At 32.5% G+C, this 25,663-nt stretch overlaps 2 protein-coding genes and 1 long non-coding RNA gene across 9 annotated transcripts in view; 2 read left to right on the forward strand and 1 right to left on the reverse strand.

Annotated features, from left to right (window-relative positions):
* Positions 1–13,929, reverse strand: part of LOC134697286 (sorting nexin-25-like) — a 28,478-nt gene extending 14,549 nt beyond the window's left edge. Inside the window, exons 1-8 of one of the 2 annotated variants that reach the window (XM_063559463.1) lie at positions 13,800–13,929; positions 6,520–6,834; positions 5,856–6,016; positions 5,068–5,199; positions 3,019–3,191; positions 2,127–2,313; positions 1,466–1,539; positions 1,082–1,158 (exon numbers count right to left, since the gene is read on the reverse strand). In XM_063559463.1, the coding sequence (XP_063415533.1) occupies positions 1,082–1,158; positions 1,466–1,539; positions 2,127–2,313; positions 3,019–3,191; positions 5,068–5,199; positions 5,856–6,016; positions 6,520–6,747 (1,032 nt within the window). In that variant the 5' untranslated portion in view covers positions 6,748–6,834; positions 13,800–13,929. Of the gene's footprint in view, positions 1–1,081; positions 1,159–1,465; positions 1,540–2,126; positions 2,314–3,018; positions 3,192–5,067; positions 5,200–5,855; positions 6,017–6,519; positions 6,835–8,064; positions 8,146–13,799 lie in introns of those variants that run through there. The other variant, XM_063559464.1, reaches the window with a different exon arrangement.
* On the forward strand, positions 8,172–10,299 carry LOC134697287 (uncharacterized). 2 transcript variants are annotated; one of them, XR_010103093.1, is made up of 3 exons: positions 8,172–8,244; positions 9,428–9,590; positions 10,101–10,299. It is a non-coding gene; the product is annotated as an uncharacterized LOC134697287 (long non-coding RNA). The 2 variants fall into 2 exon arrangements; XR_010103094.1 differs by lacking the exon at positions 8,172–8,244 and adding an exon at positions 8,617–8,694.
* A 244-nt stretch (positions 13,930–14,173) lies between the features above and the next one.
* Positions 14,174–24,387, forward strand: LOC134697205 (ankyrin repeat domain-containing protein 10-like). Of its 5 annotated transcripts, none has more exons than XM_063559315.1 (6): positions 14,174–14,474; positions 17,216–17,371; positions 18,259–18,350; positions 18,908–19,224; positions 22,661–22,839; positions 23,341–23,573. In XM_063559315.1, exons 1-5 carry the CDS (start codon positions 14,277–14,279, stop codon positions 22,837–22,839), a joined length of 942 nt encoding a protein of 313 aa, XP_063415385.1. In that variant the 5' UTR covers positions 14,174–14,276; the 3' UTR covers positions 23,341–23,573. The 5 variants fall into 5 exon arrangements, with proteins under 5 accessions (XP_063415385.1, XP_063415387.1, XP_063415386.1 ...); XM_063559317.1 differs by lacking the exon at positions 22,661–22,839 and adding an exon at positions 20,446–20,608 and having other exon boundaries at positions 23,341–23,476; XM_063559316.1 differs by lacking the exon at positions 23,341–23,573 and adding an exon at positions 20,446–20,608.
* Positions 24,388–25,663: the final 1,276 nt, after the last annotated feature.

Genomic DNA, 25,663 nt, shown 5'->3' on the forward strand with positions numbered 1-25,663 from the left:
TGATCATATCACAAGGAACATGTGAACTAAAATTTAATTTGATTGGACTTTAACTTCAACAAAAACCACCTGGACCAAAAACTTAAACCTGAAGTGGTCAAAGGACACAGTTATCGTCCTTTGGTTTTCGTTGTCTACAAATATAGTCCATAGTGTAAACAGTGTATAACTTGCATGTTTTATTTGAAACACTTTCCCAATTTATTTCTTGATATTAAATGCATGAAATATTAAGTAGGGGGATGTAATTACATGTTTAAAATATTTTGGTGCTGAATCTTTATGTTAAGTAGTGATTTGGTCCAGTTCAAAAAAGTCAAATTTTATCACGTCTGAAGCTGTCAAACTGAATTTTACACCCCCTTAACACAGAATTGTCAATATTTTGAGTTAGAACTGGTAGAAGTTTCTATAATATTGATATTATTTGTCTCACTGGAAAATCGTTTTGAGAAAGAGCAGGTGCCATTTTTTTGATTTGAATTTATTGTCTAAAAGAAATGCACTACGAAATAACTGTTCTTGGGCCAAGTGGGACAGATGAATGAAGGAACAGACACAAAGACTGAAAAACATAATGCCCCTCTACTATTGTAGGAGGGGCATAAAAACAAATATGACAACAACCAAGGATGACCACTAAATTGCAGGCTTATGACTTGGGACAGACAATTACAGAATATGCCAGCGTAAAACATGTATGTTGGTGGTTTATAGATAAATTCTAAATTGTATGAAAGCATTCATAAGTTGTTAAACTGTTATGTTTCACAGATGACTACAGATGAGTTCCTATTGTTTCCTGAAAGCAGCTCAATTTCTCTCACTATGACATTGCTGACCGTTTGACTTATCTGGAGCATCTGAAATCAAACCTCATTTTGGTTCATTTTGGTTCATTAGTGTACTATAAGAATACTTGTCTTTTTCATTGTTTATCATTACCTTACCTTCAAGTTATGATATTTCATTGTCCCCTTGGAACTTGATGCCTCTATTTTTTGTTTTTCATGACAATCATTTGTTTATTGTTTATTGTCAATTCAAAACACATGATTTATTTCTACATGGTATGACAAACCTGATTGGTATATCTCTTCAGGTTCCTGGCTTTGAGTAATTCTCCTTTCCCTATCCCTGGGGTGGGACTCGTTCTGTCTGTAAAATATATCTCATTTTAACAAGTTTTAAAGTAAAGTTTTTCTAGAGTGTATTGGGAAGTTTTGTAATTCATCTTTAAAGAAATTGGTCAGCATGGGAAATATAAACTTTTGTGATATATATGTAAACTGGAAAAAATACTTCCACTATTACCATACAGATTTTAACATTTCCCAAAATCACAATTTATCTTTTATAATCAAAGTTATGAGAGTATGAGTTAATATAAGGGAAAGTCAATATGAATTTTAGACATAAAAAACTGACTATGGCAGATTCTGTGTACAGACAATTAACTCCATACCAGATATAGGACCTTGTTCTTTCTTCAGGTTATCTATAGTAGTAGCATGTATTATTTCTGTGAGGATGTTGTATCTATAAAATATAAGTGTAATCACACCTGTAAATATGCAAGAGTATATTTACTAATACATATACCTAATGACATTTTGATTTCTTTAAAAGTGTCAAAACACAAGAATGGTGAAAATGACATCTCCCAAATTCTAACTTGATCTGTATTTGGTGGTACATTTTTTTGAACATGTAATTAGCATTGCACAAAAGCTTCATAAAATTTGGTTGAGGCAACATATTTTAAAGTGTGGAAACAGAAAATACACCAGCTTTTCATGAAAAAGGACAAAACTTGAGAACAGTGAAAGTGACCATCCCAAAATTCAAACTTGAACTGTGTTGTGTTTAATGGTAATAAGCATTAATGTGTATTCGATTCATAGTATTTGTTTGAGGCAAACTAAAGTTAGAGAATAGAAACCAATACAGGGAATTATTGATGGATGTACAGATGGACATACACAAAGGTAATTTTTGAGGGAACATAGTAAAAAATAAATTACACATTTTTGGGATACTGTGATTTATATATAGACATTAAGGGAATTGAAATATGGTCATTTGGTGGAAGGCCAAAACCACACATATTTTATATTTGGCCTTACCTGATTTGTTTAAGGTGTTCTATATCATTACACTTATCAATTAGTTTTATAAAATCTTCATAGGTGGCAGCATAGGTATACGTCTTCTTAGTATCCTCGGACAGTCTTTGACGATAATCAATGTAACTTATTAACTTCCTGTTGATGTAATCTGGGTCACAGAGCATGTCTACTGCTGGCTTTATAACTGCAGGTTAAAAAATAATTCTTAAAATGTGTAACCTGTTTGGTGTGAAAAAAGTTTGTAAATATAAATTAGTTAAATTAATTACATTTAACAGAATTTCCCTGTTTGTACTAAACTCCAAATGCAACTCATTGCATGATATTGTCCATTGTTGACCTCCAACTTTGTGTATGAAGGTTGATTGGAACCTTTACTTACCACAATGTCGGTTATGCTCTCTATAAATGGAAAAAGAGACAGAAGACTAGTGCCACAAGTTTTTTTTACAATAAATACAAATTTGATAAGTCTTGATGATGGCATAATTAACAAAAAGAGGACTCGATTGAGGTTTCAACAGGTGGACAAGATTTGTGACACGAACATTCCATTAGGGTCAACCAACTCATAATGGCGTTCTCTATCTTAGATAACTTTTAACTTCATCACTTCACTTGATTCAACAGCTTCCTTGTAAGCAGTAAACCTTCAATTGGTTGTTTGCTCTCTACTGGATGATTGAGGTGAGAAATGATGGCAACATGAATTACCAAGCATTTATACTTCATCCAGCCAATGTTGAACAAACACAAAATAGATAATGTTTTGTAAGGTATAATGGTCGAATGACTTCCTGGACAATGTTAATATTTTCCTCAGTAAATGCTGTAGACTGATACAACCTTTATAATGGCTGGGTAGAAGGACAATAATCACATTACTTACCAGCCCCTGTTAATATTTCCCTCAGTAAATGTCGAAGACTTATACAACCTCTATAATGGCTTGGTAGAAGAACAATCAGAAAAGCATCACACAATTTCCTTAGGAATTCTAGTTCAGTGTCTTCATTAGCTAACCATGCATGGAGAATGAATTTTCTTTGATCTGGTCCCTTGCTTGAGAAATAAAATAACAAACATTAATTGGTCATCGTTGTAATCTAATTTAAATCATTTAATTAATGTATTTTCATGTAGACACTTTTTCTCAACATGCTATTTTTGTTAATACATGCTTTTATGTTCTATAATAAAATTGAGAAAGGAAATGGTGAATATGTCAAAGCGACAACCATCCGACCATAGAGCAGACAACAGCCGAAGGCAACCAATGGGTCTTCAATGTTGCGAGAATTCCCGCACCCGTAGGTGTCCTTCAGTTGGCCCCTAAAAATATGCATAATAGTACAGTGGTAATGAACGTCATACTAAACTCCGAATTATACACAAGAAAATAAATTTAAAATCATACAAGACTAACAAAGGCCAGAGGCTCCTGACTTGGGACAGGCGCAAAATTGCGGCGGGGTTAAACATGCATGTTTATGAGATCTCAACCCTCCCCCTATACCTCTAGCCAATGTAGGAAAGTAAAAGCATAACAATACGCGCATTAAAATTCAGATCAAGAGAAGTCCGAGTCCGATGTCAAAAGATGTAACAAAAAAAAATAAATAAAATGACAATAATACATAAATAACAACAGACTACTAGCAGTTAACTGACTTGCCAGCTCCAGACCTCAATTCAACTGATTGAAAGATTATGTCTTCATCATATGAATATCAGGCACAATCCCTCCCGTTAGGGGTTTAGTATCATACTATCATAAAATAAATGAGAAGAACATAACCCGTGTCATGCCAACAACTGTTTTTTTTTTTAAATAAATGTGTTTAGTTCCGATTCAAAGACCCTATCAGTGAATCAATATTAAAGCCAAAAATATGCAATCTTTAATGACCTGACAACAGTATCGTAACTATATCCCTTTTTAATAAGTCTATTTAAAGGTTTTGATAGTTTCTGAGGAGAATACTGACATTTTTGTGCTTTATAAAGAATATTTCCATTAAAAATTGGATGTGAAATACCTGAACGTATAAGATGTCTGCATATTGAGTTATATTTAAGAATTATTTCCTTATACCGGTGATAAAATTTGGTAAATGTTTTGACCAGTTTGTGATATCGAAAACCCTGGTGTAATAATTTTTCAGTAATACATAAATTTCTCTCGCTAAAATCTAATACGTTGTTACATACACGAGCGAATCGTACAACTTGAGATATATAAACACCATAAGATGGTGACAACGGAACGTCACCATCTAAAAATGGATAATTAACAATAGGAAATGAAAAAATCATCTCTTTTATCATAAATTTTTGTAATAAGCTTCCCGTTTATGATATAGATACTTTGTTAAGTAAGTGATGTGATGTTAAACAAGAAATCAATCAATCATGAGGGCTATTTCCAAAAAAAATATAGATGAATTCTTATGAATAAAATGTTGTTAAATTTTTTGTTTTTATTTTTTTGCATTAACCCATGGTCATTGATGGTAGTTTTGTAAACTTCCAAAAAATCATCTTCCATGTCTCTGGATTAAAGTAGAATGATAGAAAAGAGATTTACAATGACTTTATTTTTACCATACATGTATGTCACACTTTGGAATCATTTTTTTTTAAATAGCCCATGACAACTCATCATTATCAAGCTGAAGACTGTATTATAAAATCATTCTCTTCCATAGAAGAAAATACAACTTTGATGGAAGTGTATACCTAAGATCTTTAGGATTGACAGTCAAGCATTTTTTTTGGTACCTTCACACCCTTGAATCCTCAAAGCTCTTCAACTTTGTAGATGAAACGTGTGTCTAGCATACTAAATTAAAACCCTCATACTTTTGATGGAAGTAAGACTGTAGGAAAGGTTAAATTATCTTTCTAAATTCTTGGTTAAGTGTCTGTTGTTTATTACCTGGCAGAACATAAGCGTATTTTATTGAAATGTTGATACATAAGTTCCATCACGTCCTGGGTCATCACTTTCACTTTATCTATCTTTGACAGTCGTGAGCTTAAATTCTCTAAGACAATCCACATGTCATTTCTACAAAAAAAGAGAGAAAACCGTTACTTTCACTTTATCTATATGATTGGGTATACTTTTAAAAATTCTACAAGACAACAGATATGTCATTTCTGTAAAAAAAGAGCAACTATCGTTTGAACCAACCTGAAATTTAAAAGAGAAACAAAATCAATATATCTTTTAATTTCTAATTTTTAAATCCGTGATTAACCATGTTAACAATTCAATTTCTTTTGAAATATCTTCTATATCATGTATACATATATCTTTGTTTAAAGCTGTTTTTTGTTTGTGCTAAATGATTTTCTCATTAAAACTAATATGGCATTTCATGTGCAGAAGGTTGGTTGTTACCTCATGTAGGTAAAGGGCATCACCAAAATTACAAACTCTTAGGAAAGTTTAAAAAGGGGGAAGTCATTAAAACCAAACAAAATCAATTATAGACTTTTTCAACCAAAAGGAAAAATATAAAACAACTGACTCGTTTCTGATTTAGTGCAGATGATGGTGCGTTAAACCTGATTTTATAATTAGCTAACCAAACTTCCAATTTGTATGACAATTGTTTATATAAATGGGTCTGGTATATATTTATAGACACACAACATTTCTGCAGGAGCCTATTCTAAGTCTATTGAACTAAAATGTTAAGAGACCATGTGATGACTTACTTGATGGCATTCGTTGCTGTTGTTTGGTCCATAGACAGTTCTGTATACCATGATAAAACAAAATCTCTGATAACAAATTCCATAACTTCTCTTACTGCATTGTCAATATTACGAGACACAACTACTTTCTTCTGTTCTTCTAATGTTTCTGATTTCTTTTCCTATTATAATATATTTAATTGATAGTTACATGGAAGACATACATCATATATATACACTGAATATTCTCATGATTTAAAGATAATATTTGATAGTCAGATAATGATAAAACCTGTCATGCCTGTTAAAAATGGTCATAAAGGACAATGCAGTCAAACCTGTCCTCTTTTAAGCAAAGTTGTCTCTGCAGATCACCATTTCTTTACCCCACTGTTGTAATTCATGTAATTATTATGCATTTTGATCCTCAATTCAAAAGTCAGCCCTTGTAAGGTCCTGGTCCCAGTGGTGACCTTTATTTACAGGGTTTACCTTACTTCGAATTAGCTTTTCTGTTATTATTTATCATAATCTGAAACTCTATACATCTTTCATTTTAATTATTTCTTTAGTTGATTCAGCGGAGGAAAGATCTTGTATTGTCATTTGTCCAGAAAACCTACAAAGGGAATACTATGGAAATTCTAAAGCACAATGAAAGCACTATGAAAGAAAAGACTGTTACCATCATTTTCTCCAACAATTCCTTGATGTTAACTGGTTCTGTAGGCTGACTAGAAGGTTTGTATTGTTTTCCTCTAACAAGGGACCAGGAAACGCTCAGGTATATCCCTAGCACTCCTACTGCTGTCATAAACATTAGGAATAAGGATATAAACAACCAATCATAATACTGCAACACTGCTGCTATGGAAATGGCAACGCTTAGAAAAATGATCTCCCTTGTATTCATTATGATGTCTGTTAACTTGAACTGTTATACCATTATAAACATGATGCCTTTGATATAATCATTGTGCATCTGGTTCATGCTGTTCAACTAAAAAATAAATATTCATATCTTATATTTTTTTCAAATCCAGTAATTGTTGACAATGTCATGAATGTTGTCATCAGGTGATAATGTTGGATAACAAAAATGTTCTTGTGTTTCTATATCTGTCATGTAAGATCAATAAAGAAGTTAGAGGGGGGGAGGGTGTGTTTGTAATGAAAAGAACATTTTATAAATTTGGTGTCTGTAATGCTTAAACTTTGGATGGACGCACGGATGAATTGACAAATGTACAAACTGACAGACACACAGACACTAACCATGCTGACCAGAAAAATATAATGCTTATAAATTAGGGCATAAAAATGGGGCATAAACATAAACTGACAATGCCATGGCTAAAAATAACAAGACAAACAGACAAATAAAAGTACAGAAGACACAACATAGAAAACAAAAGAATAAGCAACACAAATCCCTCAAAAACTTGGGGTGATCTCAGGTGCTCCAGAAGGGTATGCAGATCCTGCTCCACATCTGCACCCTCCATGTTGCTTATGTTATAACAAATTCGGTAAATAGTCTAACTCGTCTCGGTAGGTCAAATTTGTGTAAAAGGGAAGGGTATTGTAGTTTTTAGATATCATCTATAAAACAGTTATTTTATAACATTCAACCAACTCATGATGGCGTCCATCATAATTACGAAGGGATGATTTTAACTTCAACATTTAGAACTCTTGGTTTAATGACTTCCTTGTGCATGTTGTGAGCAGCAATCCTCTATCAAGAAAATCATGATAGGAAACACAAGCCTTGGAATATCGTATCAATTTGGAGATATATACTGGCCTGTGTATGCATGCCCTGCTGGAACATGCGAAGTGGTAACAGGAATCAAGTCCCAGTGGAAACAAAGAATGATTTTGGTTACTGAAAATCATACTCTCCTCTTACAATACAACCCAATATAATAGCTAATTGCATGTGAAAAACTAGTGTTTATGTAGTGGTGGCTTCATAAATTTTCACAAGTGGGGGTCCACCGACTACCTAATACACCTTATCGCTATTTATCCGCCATTGCTGGATTTCACACAGGTTCCCGTAAAATGTTGACGTCATAGAACAAAATATATGACGCCACAATGGAAAAGTGATTGTTGTTGACGTCAAAAGTTCAAGCGGAAGGGTCAGCCGGGATTAGCGATAAGGTGTATAAAAGCTTCATTGGAATAATTCCCTATAACATGTATAATACTGTATAAACTTAACCCTTTTTTCCCCGAAAAGGGGAGGCCTGTGGGCCCACTCTAAATCCGCCTCTGTCCAGTTTTGCAAATGAGAATATTTGAATACAAATCATATAATAATGGTTTCCAGAAAGTAAAAAGGCAGGCCTTCCTAACTTCCGGATAGGCGCCATATTGGAAAAAACTGGACATACTCAGAGAGGTAGGTCGTCAATTTGAAATGTTGAATTAAGAAAATCTAGCAAACCAATTTTGTATTGGATTAGTGCATATTGTACTGTGAGTTAAAAATTTATAAGTTATCATATTTTTATAAACAAAATTATTATGGTTATTGAGAAAAAGTTCAGGATTGCCAAGAATGTTGCGAAAACACATGTCTGATAAAACCAAGTCTTGGTTTTATGAATTTTTGACAATTGTTCGTTTTTGGATAAGAAATTTCTTTAAATTAAAGGTCCGATAAAAGTTTAATATGTTTTTGAATGTTTATATGGCAACAACATTGCAAATCGGATGCAAATTATGCATTTTGACGCACATGTTACAGTATGCCGCTTAATTCATTGTTATGCAAATGAGCGACTATAACCGGTTGTTTGTGTACTTTAACACACATGATGTATCATTGAAAACGTGCAGGCATTGTATGGTATGAATATTTCAATATATCTGTAATTTAAACTTTAATTGCTCAATTCAATACATTAATTAATTGTTACATGTACTTTGACAGAGAGTTGTCTCATTGACAATCAATCGTATGTGCCATCTTTTTCTTCTTATTTATCTGTATATATTTTTAATACACACACATTTATATTATATGTATAATAATTTGAATTCAAACAAGTATCAGATTTTGTTCAGTTTCATTTCATTGGACTAGGGAGGACACAATTTAGAACAATTACTCTCAACTCAAAAAGGGGGGGGGGCACTACCTATACAGAAGGTGAAATATGCTGCTGGAAAACATGAAGGTCATCTTTTCAAGCTTGAAAAATATGTGTGGATAGGTCTGGAAAACTATCAGAAATATATGATTACATCATTAAAGTTACAATAATTTCTTCGTCTCTCATCCTTCTTGGTGTTACAAGCTGTTTTTTCAATCTCTTTTTACACATTGGTATTCTACTTTTTTATTGCAGAGCTAAAATATTGACAGGAAACCCAAACAATATAGGAAAAGGTTACATTTTCACCTATATCTGTATTCATCATGTTGCAAAACAATATATATCCATGTCAGATTGGTGAAGTTATTTCACTCAAGTATGGGTCCTTTAGCTACCCTACACTATGATATTTATTTATTCTTTGATTGATCCAGTACTTTATAGTCATGTCCATATTCATATTTTGTCTTCGTATAATTTCAGTCAGTGGAAATACTAGACACAACATCCTAGCTGGTTTTCCAATTTGTCCTACAGACTATGAAAACACTGCTGTAGTTCTTTGATTCTTTGATAACTTGTACATGTTGTTGTGATGTAACAAATCACTTTTCATAAACTACATGTACAAAATGAAAGAAAGAAGGTAATAAGTTATTAAAGATATTCTCAAATAGTTCTTCATTTTTTGGGTCAAAGGCGACAGGACACCCTGTCACTTTTTAAGAACATCAACGATTATTTCAATTTTTTTTTTTTAGATTGAAATGATTTTGTAAAATTTATATATTTATGATAATTTGATAAAGCTTAGAAAAATGTAAGGGTTTTGTTTTAAACTTTTTTTTTTATATCTGCAATAAAATGCAGTGGCGGATCCAGAGGGGGGGTTCCGGGGGTGCGCACCCCCCCTTTATTTTGGCCGATCAATGCATTTGAATCGGGACATATGTTTTTCACCCCCCTTTGCCCTGGGCTAGCACCCCCCCTTTCGAAAATTCCTGCATCCGCCACTGAAATGAGAAAGGTTATTGTCTTAAAGACTTTAGACATTTATATATAGTTCACATTTAAATTGTTCTTTTAAATTGCATATTGTTATTTTTTTCTTTAAAATAGATTTGCTTTTTGCTTCATGTACAACATTATATTTCAGGTTAGAATGCAGAACTGGTGAAGATGAAGGTTATAATTGTGATCTACATATTGATTAATTTGAAGCAGAATTTGTTCTTAAGAGTGAAATAAAAAAAAACAGTGTGTTTTAGAAAGATGTTCCACTATTACCAAAACAACAAAAATATTCATTGTTTGACTGAGAGATAAAGTGTAAATAAAGAGTACTAGACACTTAATTTCCTTTTTCTATTCAATTTTTTTAGTAGCTATATACAGCTATATTACCAAGCTCCAATTAGACCTATATTTATTTAACCCTGTTTCCAAATTATTTGAAATCTTTGGTAATCTTATTCAATTAGGTGGTCCTGAGATATTGGTCTATGTATCTAGTGCTGACAGTTCTTGTTGGTTTTTTTGTTTGACTTTTAAGATACATGGTCCTAGACTCTTTGCTATAGGATATGCAAATAATACCATATTGATGTAGATATCCCTGTCACATTGATCATTATGGTGTCTTTAAAGGTAGTGTTGTTTGTTGGTGTATAATCAGGATCCCAACACATCTAACAAGAATGTGTCCTCAGTACACGAATGCCCCACTCGTTCTATCATTTTTTATGTTCAGTGGACCATGACATTGGGATAAAAACTCTAATTTGGCATTAAAATTAGAAAGATCATATCATAAGGAACATGTGTACTAATTTTGAAGTTGATTGGACTTCAACTTCATCAAAAACTACCTTGACCAAAAACTTTAACCTGAAGCGGGACAGACGAACGGACGCACAGACCAGAAAACATAATGCCCCTCTACTATCGTAGGTGGGGCATAAAAATGCAAGTGTCAAACAAATAAAACTCAATATGACCAAAAGCAAACAGAGTTTCAAACTACTTACTTAGAACAAAGTCATACAGAATGAGAATGTGGTGGGCTTACACATACTGTACATGCAAATTCTCCTGTAACTTGTGACGGTGTAACAGCTTAACATTTAAGAACAAACAGTTGAACACAGAAATATGAAAATATGTGGTAAGATTGCTAATGATTGAAAAAGACAACTCTCAACCAGAGACCAAATGCATCTACTGAAAAATGACTCATAAATTGTGTCCCTGCATGCAAAAGGTCTCTAGTCAATAAACCCTGAACATGGGCTGGTCTAAAAAAAAACTCCATGACTTTTAGTATAAGATGTGCTTCAGTAAATACAACCCGATGCATTTCTAGAATTTGTAAAAGTGGTTTGTGGAGGGGTCCCAAAGCTAGACGAATTTATGAGTGAAACCTGCAAAAATCTTGACTGACCCTAAATGAAGCTTAATGAGAGGGGTGCGAGCACCCTAACTACCAAGTTTTATCCAGCTTCTGACAACTGCATTCCAAATATTATGGACATACGATTTATGGTTACATTGCTGACTGCAGCTTGCGGTTCATACCTAGCTGTTTCTTTTGTCACAGCTTCTAATCGTCATAGTTAAAAAAAATCATCAAAGATCTGCAATCCAGATTTATAAATATGGAAATTATAGAATTAAGCAGACAATATATATCAACCAAATTTGTCACTATAAATTGGGTTAGATCCGCCTATCCTGATTCATTGAACAATACTTAAGATAAAGAAGCCAACTTGCATAAAAACTATATATATTTCTGGATCCGCCACTGAACCAGGGGCGGATTTACGTGGGGGCGTGGCGGGCGTGCGCCCCCCCTAAAATTTGCAAAGTATGGGTTGTCCTCAACTTGTTTCAGTATCAGAAGAGACCATTCCTTCTTAACATTCAAAGTATATAAAACAGTCAGTTTAACCAGGGACTTTCTATACTAAGTAACAGAATCAAAGTTTTGACCTACAATTTATTCAAGTTCTATAAATATTATATACTTCAAAGGAAGGTGTCTGATTGAAAAATGAAAAACATGTTTAAGCAGTTAAATTACAAACAATTGTTACATTGTTTTTGCCGTGTTATAATCAATTTCTTTGATAATCGAAGTGGCGAATTATGTATACCGTAAATACGTGCATGGCCGTATCCCCACAAAATAAAAATAACTTCGTAAATGTATCTCATTCTGATTTTAGTGGTTTGTGGCGAACACAGTATATGTATATATTAAGTCCGACACGACCTCCGAAAATCCAAAAAGTTAAAACATATAATTAAAGGACAATTGGAAATCACGGCGAAAAGTGGAAATTTTCGATTGCGAAATCTAATACTAGTATCTAGTATTGGTCATGTGAGCTGATGTGATCTGTCTTGTCTCACTTTGCTTCCGTCGATCCACCCGTCTATCTGTCAACTCTTTACATTTCCATCGTCCTAACCAAGTTTGTCGATGATGGTGAAAGTAATTCTTAAGTGAACCGGTTTCATTTCACATAATTTAAACCATGTTGAATGGCTAAGTGACATTGACGATCTGCAAACAAGGGCTTCGTATTTTTGTGATGTTTCTTTTTATCACAATTACCAGCACCAATGTCTTTCAGGGATATTTATGACCTTATATTGATTATTTTAGAAGTGCTGGTGTCTTCAGTGTAGATTGGTCTGCACACTCAGTTTGCATAGGAACACAGAATCAAAATAAAATGTTCGCATGATCTTCAGCTTCTGTTTTGGGTTGCAGCTTTATAAACTCTATCATAGATATGCAGAATGAATCTCTTACATGTAGTACGTAAGTTATTGGTCTAAGGAGTTTGTTGAAGATTTTTCAAGTTTGTAAGAGACCTTGTCATCATAACAGAGGTTTTTCGCGGAACAGGAACATATATTGTTTTACATCTGTCCGTCCATGATACTATAGTGATTGTAAATTGTTGTCAGGTTGGATTTAGGTGGTTTCTACTTGAAACTTTAATTTCTTGCTGACTGTACCTCACAATAGTTCGAAATACCTACATTGCACCCCTTTAGAAGAATATTTTTAAAAAAATAACCTCAAAAATTTTTGCCTCGCTCCGCTTTTTTTTGTTATTTACAAATCTTTAAAAATTGTAACTCAGTTTAAGCAAATCAATGCTTACACGAGGATACGCAAGTGTTATACATGATATCCAAAATCAAAATTATGCAATTGAAAGCACCGATAGTTTTTCCTCCGGTGAAAAAATGCGTACTGGATTTGTTACAGAATTAAACTGCTTTAAAAAAAAACATTTTATGTAAATTTCTTGCTGAAATATAAATTCATTTTTAATTACTTTTACTCGATTAATGAAATTTGTATATCGGTAGACTAATTTAAACGAATAAAACAAATTTAAATTATTTTTTCAAGCATTCCCCCCAATCCCCCCCCCCCCCCTTTTCTATAGTTTTCATAATACACGTAGAAAACACTTTGATTGAGTACATTCGTGTGCTAAGACGTGTTTGTTATCATATTTTGGGAGTGTAGAAGAAGACCCCAAATAACCGGTCAAGGGTTCATACACTTATCAAAATAAAAACACGAAAAAACTTTAAGCCAATCGAACTAGCAGGATAATTTATCGGTATGTTCGGACTGTATTCTTATTTGTTATGTAAAATCTAGATATTTCCGAAATAAAGCCGCCATTGTCTGATTATCATCTGAAGCGAGTTAGGCTCCCCTCTCTATGATTTCCCCTGAAAAAGGTGATAAACAAAATAATTTGGCATTGACATAGTCATTTTCCCATCCCCATTGATGAAGAGGTCAGTTATCGTGACAACATACTGATTTTCCTGTAACATGCTTGCCCAGTTCATCATATATACTGTGCTATAACAATTAAATATCACTACATTAAGGTAAATATGAGCAAAAAACAGTAAAAGCTGTCTGCAAATTTCAATTCTCGGGATATCACGTAAGACGCGAGATTAAAATTTCGAAGTTTTTATGTACATTTAGAAAACGAAGTTTAAAAAATTAACTAATTTTGATAGTTTAAGTTTTTATTAAGAAATATTTTTTTCAAAATTGACTTTCGCTGTCATATCTTAAAGATTTATATGTAAATGATTTTATCAACAATTTTTTTGGTTAAATTCGTTATCTACGAAATTTATGAAGCGTATTCCGAAAAATAAATTTAACAAGTGCCCGGATAGAGAAGTAGTAAACAGATGAGAAAGACCGGCATGTTATGAAAAGCTCAAAGAATTTCACCGTTTTATGCTAAGAATTGAATGACAGTTGTATAAAAAAGCAATGGAAGACGAACACGAATCTGGAAATTGGTCCCCTACATCAGAGGATCTGCTAGAATCTCACTATCCTTTGCACAGAGCTTGTCGCGACGGTGACCTCGACGCTATGTCTTTGTTGTTGTCAAATGGACCAGACTTTTACCAGGAGGATGGTTTATATGGTTGGACCCCTATTCATTGGGCAGCAAATTTCGGAAAGGTTAATTACAACTCATTTTATCATATTACCAATTTTATCAACAGACTCGGTTTTGTGGTTATTTACATTTTTTATCGGTAAATGACATATTTCGGCAATAGATATGGCACAAAATGTGCACCTGAATATAGGTATCTTGTTTTGTTACCCCCATTGAAGCAATGGTTACATTGGTTACACACATGGCCCTTTAGTAACTGATATGCAATGGTGGCTTTATCTGTTGCAAACTGTACATGAATGGCTGTGAAAGTCTGGTTACAATGGTTACATGCATGGGAAATCAGGTTACACTGGTTACATACATGCAGAATTGGGTTACAGTGCAACATGCATGGAGAAATCAGTTACAATGGTTACACACATGGGAAAGTTGGGTTAAAATGGTTACATGCATGGAGAATCAGGTTACAATGGTTACATGGTAACATGCATGGGAAAGACTGGTTACAATGGTTACATGCATGGAGAATCACGTTATAAAAGTTACATACATGGGAAAGTTGGGTTACAATGGTTACATGCATGGGGGAATCAGGTTACAATGGTTACATACATGGGGAATCAGGTTACAATGGTTACATGCATGGGGAATCTGGTTACAATGGTTTATGTTCGGCAATGAGTCCGTTTCGGCCGTGTACTAATTCGGCCATGTTATATCAAGGATTTGTATAGTTAGACTATACAAATCCTTGGTTATATTAAATACTATAGCAGTCTGCACGGTTAGCCACTAGTCCGATGCCCCAGACTAGTAAAATTTGATTCGGACTAGTGAGTTTTTGCAAAATTTTGTTTGGACCAATAAGAAAAATGTCAGAATATTTGTCTTCGGACTAGTAGTTGAAAAAGTTTTTGGTGCAGACTGATACTATAGATGTAATTTTGTATATTTTCTCTGATATACATTTACAACCAATTTTCGTTTTATTTGGCATTATGCAGTTCAACAAGCATGACAAGTACTAAAGTCAATGAAAGTAAATGTAAACAAAATTAAGAAAAAACCCCAGTCAAATGAAACTTATACTGTAGGTTTATATAACGTCTTGGACGCAGTACCAATCAAATATTTTAAAAATATGTAAAGGAGGTGTGTCCATAACATCCAATTAACAACTTTATAGATATAGGAAGATGTGGTGTGAGTGCCAATGAGACAACTCTCCATCCAAATAACAATTTAAAAAGTAAACCATTATAGGTTAAAGTACGGCCTTCAACACGGAGCCTTGGCTCACACCGAACAACAAGCTATAAAGGGCCCCAAAATTACTAGTGTAAAACCATTCAAACAGGAAAACCAATGGTCTAATCTATATAAACAAAACGAGAAACGAGAAACACGTATATATTACATAAACAAACGACAACTACTGTACATCAGATTCCTGACTAAGGACAGGTGCAAACATTTGCAGCGGGATTAAACGTTTTAATGGTACAAAACCGTCTCCCTTTTTCTGAAGCAATAGCATAACATCACAACTTAGAAAAACATACGATAAAATATCAATTGGCAGACTTACTCAATCAAAAAATGTATGATTACACAATGTTAACTTGTATACACTCATCAGACAATACAACTGTACACATGTCATGCATGTACACAATTTTAAAATTACCTTTAATCTTCAATCAGCATAATCATCATAAAAACTGTTTAATGAGGCAATACTCAAAATAAAATGATGTTAAATATTTATTTTTCAATTACATTTTCTTCTTGTTTGATTTTAATGATTGAAGTTTGTATTTTACAAATTATGTCTATACATTTTCTTATTATTCATTGTTATTTGATTTGTTTGATTTTGTTGATATTATTTTACAACTTATGTCTACACATTTTTGGGATACTGATGCATGCAGTCAGTTTATTATGTAAAAGACAAGGAGAGTTGTTTAAAAAGTAATACAAGAGAAATATAGAATTGTTCTAATGCACAAGTACAAAATGTACATTTAAAAATTGATAGCATAAAATGACAGGGAAAGCATAAAAATATTGAGGTCCATTTTGTCAGCCATTATTTTTCACAGTCACTCGTTTCATATGACTTTTGGCATGTTAAGTATTTCTTGAAATGTTGAAACCATATTTTCACTTGAAAATTATTTGATTTGAAATCATTAATATTACAAACTGAATTTGAATCCATGCACTGTGTTATATTTGAGTTATTTATTTTTAGTTTACATGCCTTATGCGTTTGATAGAACAGGGTTGTAATTGTGACTACTCAACAGAGAGGTTAAACCAGACCCCATTACATATGGCAGCTCACAGTGGGAAGGGACACTGTTTAAAATGGCTACTTCATTCTGGGGCTGCTATAAACAGACAGGTATTAACAGATGTTTATCTTTCAGATGAGGCTCATTGAAGGGGCACCTGTCCAAATACAGTATTGAGCTTGTTCATGTTTATATTCATTACAAAACAGCAGTGTACTCGCACCTTCAAAATTATTTTTTTAGTCAATGACTAATTTAAATACATGTAGTTTTCAATTGTTTGATTCAAACTTTGTATCAATACAGTATTATCTATGCATTGTACATATTGATATTGTATATACATGTATATTAAAACTAATACTCACATTTACAAACTTTATTGCTGTATTGTAATGATATAATGCTGAACACAAAGTTCTCAACTGCCCCCTCCCCCACAAGACAGAAAAGAACCCCTTCTGTGAGTCTCAAAATATATATAATTATCTTCACAGCTGGCTTGTTTAAGAAAATTGGTGATAGAAAGAAGTGTTGGTTTGGATACAATAACCTCTAAGTTTTCTCAAACAGCTTTACACTTTGCTGCACAGTCCAACCAGCCTCACTGTGTTCAGTGGCTTGTGCAATCAGGGGCTAACTTACTTATACAGGTACACACAATTATCTTACTCTAATCATTTCGTTTACACTATTTTTATTAGGTATTTACATTTTGTATGAGTTTAGGTGTCAGAGACAAAGTGTTTTAAGTTCCATATTTAAGATACCAGTATGTACAAATGTACATGAAACCAGGACATGTATTAATATTCATTTTATCATAATTGAAATGGAATCCTGCTATGGCTGCTGATGCCAATTTCTGTAAGTTGGTGGAAAATTAGTGAATATGATTGAATTAATGTAAAAATCTTGTACCAATGGCTACCAGAATTTGGTTTCATGAAACATTGATGATATCCTGATAAATTCAGTCAACTTAAAACGAGGCCATTCCACTACATTCAGGTTAGGAGACAAATGGAATAAATCTCTTACTGCTGTACAGGCAGACTTTTGTGAGCTTCTGGTGAAGAAGTTGTAATTTACATGTAATTAATACATTGAATAAAAAGAGGGACGAAAGATACCAGAGGAACAGTCAAACTCAAAGATTGGACTAAAACTGACATCGCCGTGGCTAAGATTAAAAAGACAAACAGACAAATATTAGTACAGAAGACAAAACAAAGAAAACTAAAGACTAAGCAACATGAACCCACCAAAAACTGGGGGTAATCTCAGGTGCTCCGGAAGGGTTACTGGGTAAGCAGATCCTGCTCCACATGTGGCATAGTAGATTTAAAATGATTTTTATTCAGAAGTAAAAAAAAAAATATATACAAAACTCCTTTATCAATTCATTAAATGCAAAATGTCTGTGTTTGTATTACTAAAAGAGTAATTGACTAATTGTATCTAATTTGTGACATTTATTACATTTATTGACATTATATTACTTGTAATATTGGATTAATTCATTATACTTACATTGAAGGACTACATGGGAGAAACAGCCTTACATAAAGCAGCCAGAACAGGCAATATGGAATGTGTCAGTTTACTTATATCACAGGGAACTAAAGTGTCGTACGTTTTTGCTAATTTTATTATAAAATTATATTAAAAATCAACATTTTAAAACATGTAATAAACCAACCTTTGTTCATTGTTGTCTGTAGTTTTTTGTCAGTAGCAAGAGTACTAAGTTGATAATTATGTCTTTCTTTACTGGTTGTACGAGTTACTACAGTAAATTTGCAGTTTTCCCAAAAAAACATTTGACAGGCAGATGCTTAAAATTTCTGGATACTACATGTACATGTATATCAATAAGTCATCTATATTTTGTGAATGGAATGATTGTACAATGTTGTACGGTGCCAGGTATTATACCTATGACAGGGTTCATCTAATATGTACATTATAAAAGCACAGTTTTTAAGTCACATGGTTCCCTGAAAACCCGTAGATTTGTCACAATAATTGTTCAGTTCACACATTTGCGTAATTTGAAGACAGTTGACAGTCATTCATTATGCCAAAATCACTCATCAACATCCACTCTAAAAAAAACAACAGAAAACAGAAAAGGATTGATGCACTGACAATTTCTTCGTTAATCATGTTTATGTTATCTGTTGTAGAATTAAAAATCACAATGGGCAGACACCCAGTCAGTTAGCTGCTGCTTGTGGGTACCAGGAGTGTGCAGCATACATAGAGAGAGCCTCACAGACCGAGCATGCTCAGGGAGTGTATGGTCTCCCCACTAGTAATCCGTCCAATGGTCTCACACAAAATAGTCAGGTTGTTCCCAATGGCAATGAAATGGAATTAGATGATGACATGGAAACTGACCTTTCTGTTTTACCTGAAGGTCACCGGGTCAATCCACTGGCAGGAACAAAGAGGAGTCGTGATGACTGTGATGAGGAGGAGTGTAAAAAGTCTCGTCGTGATGGTATGATAACACATTGTACACATGGTGTATACAGCTACATATATATTATAAGCTAGTTATTTTTCACACTGGTCATATGCAATGTTTATTTAATATGCCTACATCATGTACATTAAATATATCTTTTGATTAGTATTAGTAAAGACTTTGAAAACCATATCATTGGTGACTTACTTGGGATTTTTTTTTCAAAATTTCAAATCTGATGACATGAGGATAATATTTCATAACACAATTATAGATTGTCAATTGTTTTTTTTAAAGACAGAGTGTTTCTCAGGTACAATCTCATTGAAGGGCAACAGCCATAAAAAATGTAATATGGGCAGTGGCTGAGAAACATCCTTTAGTGTTGAAAGACCATTGACAATCTGTTAAACACCAGCATGTATGCCATTAGTTTCTAGCTTTAATTTTACATTCCTAGAAAGTTTTATGATAAGAAAAATTATTACAAAAAATGGTCAAAGGAAAAATACACCAAACAGTAATTGGATAAAATATATTTCCCTCAATTAAGACCATACAGACTAGGAATTGATGGCCCACGTCAATTTATATAAAAAATCAAAATTTGGAAATTTATCTTTACCTAGAAAAAAATTATACATTTAAAAAACAGTTAAAATAACCAAATTAAAAGGTGTCAAATTACACCTTTGTAACATTGCATTTGACCATGGAAAACTAGATTAGAGCTCATCTGAATCAAACCAAGTAGCTTGATGTCTTACATGTATATATAATTTAGTTTCTATGTACCATGAAAGAATAATACTTATGATCTATTTAGATTTTAAAATCTTTAAATAGTTAATTAGTTTAATCGATTTTGGTTTTGAAAAAAACAACCTATTATTGATGATCAAATATTTATTGAAGAAAACATGGATAAGACACTGTAAGATGCAAATTTTTATATGCTACCATGATTTGAAAGATTTGATTCAGGTTTGGTTATCATGGTTATATGCTTTAGTTCAGTAACACCAACAAATTGCTTGTTTGTCTTAAAACAAAACAAAAAATTACACCAAGTCTAAAAATTCTTTCATTTGTACTGTGGATAGAATGTTACAAACTACATGTCATGTACTCAAAATTAACCTTAACAGCATGTCTGACAAATATATCCACACAACTTAGATGTCTGATGCAAATCAAAACTGAGAATTCTACCACTCTACATGATACTATTTACTGGGTACCTTTCCTTTACAGCCCTGAAGACTTTGGCTGTTGAGAACAATAATATTATATCATCTTATCAAGCAATTCTTACAATATCTACTTCACCATTAAATCCTCCTCAAGAAGAAGGAGCACCTCTGTCACTAGATGAGGGCTCGTTAGCTGACGGAAATTGTTCCTTGTTTATGTAGAGGTTAGTGAACGATGATGTGCTCACTCAAGCATGCATTTCATTTTCACATCATTTCATGATCCCATTCTTAGTTGTGTTTTTGAGATTGCATGACAAGCTTTTTATCCGTACGATTCATGGTGTTTACGGCAATGTTTTCAGGTCAACACGTTACCTATTCAAAACAATGATCAGCTGATGAGAAAATATGTTAATTGCTGATTGATTATCAACCTCAGATTTCTAGCTCCTAATTCAATAGTTTTGTAAGAGTTGAAAATGTTTGATACACAGTATTAATAAATTCCTTTTCAATACCAGCTTCAAATTTTCTGATAACTTGTATCATAACTTCAAGGCTTTACATTAAATTTCAATTTTATCAAAATCAAATTATTGTCTTAAATCTTACAGTTTGAAAATGTGTTCTTTAGAAAGTTTGCAATTTGTCAATTTATCTGATTGAAACATGCATGTAGATCCTGTGTTGTTATTCTGGGCTGACAATGCACAGTATTACTGGGATGATACCAGTCATTGCTTAATCGTCTATGCCTTCAAATATTTTGATGCTGGAATTTCCTTAGTGGTCAGACACAAAGTTCTTTTTTTAAACAGAAAGTATGTACACAGGATTAGATTGTCAATTTATTTTCCAACTGCTATCATTGTGCAGCGACCAATTTACCCAGTAACCTTATTTCAGAATTTCTTTACAGTATATTCAGTATTTTATAAAACAAATAGCTGAATGGATTCTTACTTTTTATAAAATTCATGTAAAGATATACCCATGCAATTAGAAGTCTACTCTCTATGGAAAATCTCCAACTTCAAAATCTTCATATGATTGGTTAGATATATTATTTCAACATTAATGTGAAACTAATGGAGGAGGTACTGCTCTCCCTTCTGGAACCCATGAGATCACCACTGTTTTAAGGGGGGGGGTTGGTGGTTGGTCGAGATCAATATTCAGATAAATGTTATGTGGAATGTTGTTTCTTCTACTTTTGGCCATAGTAATAGTGTCTGTCTTTCGTCAATGTTTTTTATTGTCTCTTTGAAATCTTCTCAATGTTGATGAAACTGCGAAAAAAGTGAAAAGGGAAATAGCAGATTTCAATTGTCCTTAACTAATCTAATCAAGTTATTTTCCAAATTTAAGTAGTTTTGTCCTTGAACCAGTTCTTCCTTACATATTACTTTCTTTACTTTGAGTCAGTATCCAGAAGAAGCTTGAAGTTTATCTGTTGGAATTCATTTTAGGCTTTTCTGTACAAATCCTTTGCTTTCCACTGCTTTAAAGCTTTATACAAAGTAGGCTTTGAATAGGCAGTGTATATTAAGTCAGAATTGAGTCATACCTAGCTTTATAGAGAGATTTATAAGAATACAAATATACAGCAATTTTAGCAAGGCAATATTGGTGTTCAGCATGTTTAGGATTACTGAGTTTATGATGAAGTTTTTATATGATCAAAATATATATGAATGCCTTGAAATGAAGACTTTTTTAACCATTTGTTTTTTTGCAGAAGTCACTTTTACCTGTTGGAAACGACACTTGGACTAATGTCACTAATTGACGATTGAAAATATTAACAAAATTATTTTTGAAAGGAGTTTAAATCTTGTTTAAATTATGCCAATTATCATTTCACTTAGGCTACAAATTGTGTAAACATATGATAAATTACTTTCAGAAATTATTGCCTGAATTTATTACGATTTTGTCATTTTAGACTTTAATGCGATTTAAATTTTTGCAATATTGAGAACAAACTGTTTAATTCATATAAAAAAATTCAAAATGTGAGTAAAAATTTTTGCGATTATAATCCTGTTGCATTTTTCATATTAATAAATACATCGCAATAATTTTGGAATTTACAGTTACAGATTTAAGAAGCCGTTGTTTTTGCATAGCATGCACATGTCTTTCCTGTACATTGTTGTACATTCAAGTTCAATTAATACAAAGTTCATCCACTGTAATAAGTCCTAACCATACAATCTTATTTCTCAGATGTCCACTGTAGTAAGTCCTAACGATACAATCTTATTTCTCAGATGTCCTTTGGGAAGAAAATAATCACCTTCAATTAAAGCAAAATGGTTTTAACCTCCAGGGAAGATCTGCAATGTCATGTTTTGATGAGAATATTAATAAATATATTCCTCCACCTACTGTTTCCATGAAAGCCCAGAGAACACCAAAGTGTTCTATGTTATATTCACACTTTATATAAGTAAGTATATCAAAGGCCACTAAAACACAGAGGGGACATCACCTTGTGAACTGATTAGGCATGTTAGCTATGGGCAATTTACTTCATTTGACTTTTTTTTTTACACAAAAAAGGGAACCAGTCTGAAGATTAGTGATTTAAACCTATAAAAAAGGGAAACTTTTTATTTCATGGATTAAGAAGGAAAATCAAAGACAAAAAATATGTGTAAATTGACTCAAAGTATTATTCATCAAAATTGTAGTGTTGAGTTGAATCAAACAAGATATTGCAGATCTGTAATTTATGTAAAAGGTTGCAGTTGTAGGATTATAAAATTAAGAAAGAAATGGTTTATTTAAATTTTGACTACAATTGATAAATGATATTTTTGGTCAGGATAAAGAATATTACATTTGAAAAAATTTCCCACCAATGAATTTAAAAAAAAAATCCAGAACAGATTTTGATGTTCTTGATATGTCTACTTGTTATTCATCAATTATCTCTTTTCTCTTTCAGAACCAGAACATTGGAATAACCAAAATGGTTTACTTCAAAACACTAATGGCTTTAGTCACCATGGCAACTATCAAAATGGCTTCATAAAAAATCAAATGAATGGATATAATAACCACATCAATGGAACGATTCCTAGCGAAATAAATCAGCACTGCAATGGAAAAGTAAATAATGGTTTCTTACACTTTCCAAACTTATTCAGTCAAAATGGCAGCGTTAAAAATCAAAATGGCCTTCCACACATGGATGCAGCAAATTTACCTGTGAACAACAATAGTATTTGTATATCAACCAGTACAGAGGAACACTACAGCAGTATAACTCACCAACAGGGTTATGACAGTCTCTTGGTGCAGTCATTTGGGAACCAGTACGATGGCTCCTAAGACAGGGATACAGTGCAATGACAAATGGGAATGTTAAAAGGCAGTTGCAATGTCTGTGCAAATTGTTCTAACTTGTCATAATCATGCTTTGTTTTCTATCAGACTGATTTTATAATGTTACGTATGTATTGGATTTTGATAAAACTGTTAGCATAGTTATCCTGATTATTCATGTATATAGATTTGGTTAAAAGCAAAAGTCACATTTAGAAGCCATTTTATTACTAGACCATGTCAACAATTACTGTTCTCAATTTATGATTCAATATGCTAAAGAAAATACATTTTATTCATGGATAACAGTCATGACAATATCTGTTTGAGAACTACATGTATGAACTTTCTGTTGTATAAGAAGTAATGTTATAATGACATAACAATCTAGTTGTTAGCGTTTTATATTGTATTTATGAGTTATTGTTAAGTTTTTGTTAGATATGAATAAGAAAATATTATGATTAAGCCTTTTATAATCAGCTTTTAATTTTTAACAGTCATGGAGAACAATCTTATAAGTTTCTGAATTTTTATCTGTAAATTTTTTGAATTATCTCCCTTTAAAAAAATCCTATACATAAAGTCTTGGAAAGAGAGGTGCTTTGTCATCTTTCTTTCAAAAGGCTAGCTGTAAACAAAGAATGATTTTTCATTTTTTTTTGTTTTTAAGGGGGTTCGCGGGTCTAAATCATTTATATAGGATTTCTCTATATTTTTCTATAAACAAACTTTATCTTATAGTTAATAGAAAAATAAAATAAAAAAGTGGGGTCAACGTTCATTTGCGCTCACAATCTGCCTTCGAAAGAAGCATACATGTTTGTAAAAGTGTTTTTTTTCATTTGAAGTAATAGGAGAAATAAAGTTAATATCGAATTAAAAAAAAGAAATTTATTACAGAAATCCCTCAAATTTTACAATAATTTAGTTTAAGTGCAGCTTATATGGAAATCATATTAAAAAATATAGGTCACCAATGAGTTGAAAAAGATATTTCAATTTTAAAGCAAAAAAAATGACATTTTGCCACCAAAGGGAGATAATTTGGAACTTTTTCAATGATGTATACATTTTATAAGTCATCTGGGGCCAACACGAATTGATGGTTTTTAATCATTTTTGTACCATATGATAAAGTAACAACTACAATAGGTAACAAATAAAATTTGTAATAAAAAAAAAAATGTTTGATTTTTTTTGAAATTTTTATACCCTCGAGATATGAATGAGCTTTAAATGATTAAGAGTTTTGGAGAAAATCTTACAAGTTTCTGAAATTTTAATATTGATCAGTAAGACTGTTGAATTATCTCCCTTTTAGAAAATAATGTACATAAAGTCTGAAAGAGAGGTTCTTGTCCTCTTAGTTTTAGAAAGATAGCTAATAAAGAACAATGTAAATGTGTATGACTTTCAACCCAAAATATAATACTGACTATGTTTTTATTCTCATACCCAGCATTAATCAGGTTGTAAATTTAGAATATATATTTTCTGCATTATGAATTTAATTCACAAATTTTAGATTTCCAACCATTTTAAGATAGATGTGCTCCACAAAAACATTGAATGATATACTGGATGGTAATGGAAATTAATTTCATCAAAATTATAAAGGTTTTGATTCATTTACTGTATCGTCCCTTTTGGTATTATAAAATATTTGAGAGGAAATGGTATTTAGAAATTTAAGATAACCATTATAATATCCTTGGAGCAAAGATTAAAATCAGGATTACAAAAACCTTGTATGTGTGCGACTCTTGTAATCACAAATTACAGAGGTTAAACTTTCAATTACTAGTAAAATGTCATGTGATTTCTGTAAGATAGATAAGACATAATTTTCTAGTTAGAAGAATCTCTTGTTTTGTTTATTTTTTCTTGCCTTAGTTGTAATATTTTTTATACTTTTTGTTTATTTTAGCACCTAGTGTTTT

This window comes from Mytilus trossulus, chromosome 14 (assembly GCF_036588685.1).
Source record: "Mytilus trossulus isolate FHL-02 chromosome 14, PNRI_Mtr1.1.1.hap1, whole genome shotgun sequence".
NCBI classification, from domain to species: domain Eukaryota; kingdom Metazoa; phylum Mollusca; class Bivalvia; order Mytilida; family Mytilidae; genus Mytilus; species Mytilus trossulus.

Excerpts from the sequence above, each read along its gene's own strand:
- LOC134697205 (XM_063559313.1), top strand. The coding sequence starts at position 14,277 with ATGGAAGACGAACACGAATCTGGAAATTGGTCCCCTACATCAGAGGAT. Across the intron at positions 18,351-18,907 it reads TCACAGGGAACTAAAGTGTC|AATTAAAAATCACAATGGGC; the intron begins GTACGTTTTTGC and ends TATCTGTTGTAG. Across the intron at positions 19,225-23,340 it reads TAAAAAGTCTCGTCGTGATG|AACCAGAACATTGGAATAAC; the intron begins GTATGATAACAC and ends TTTCTCTTTCAG.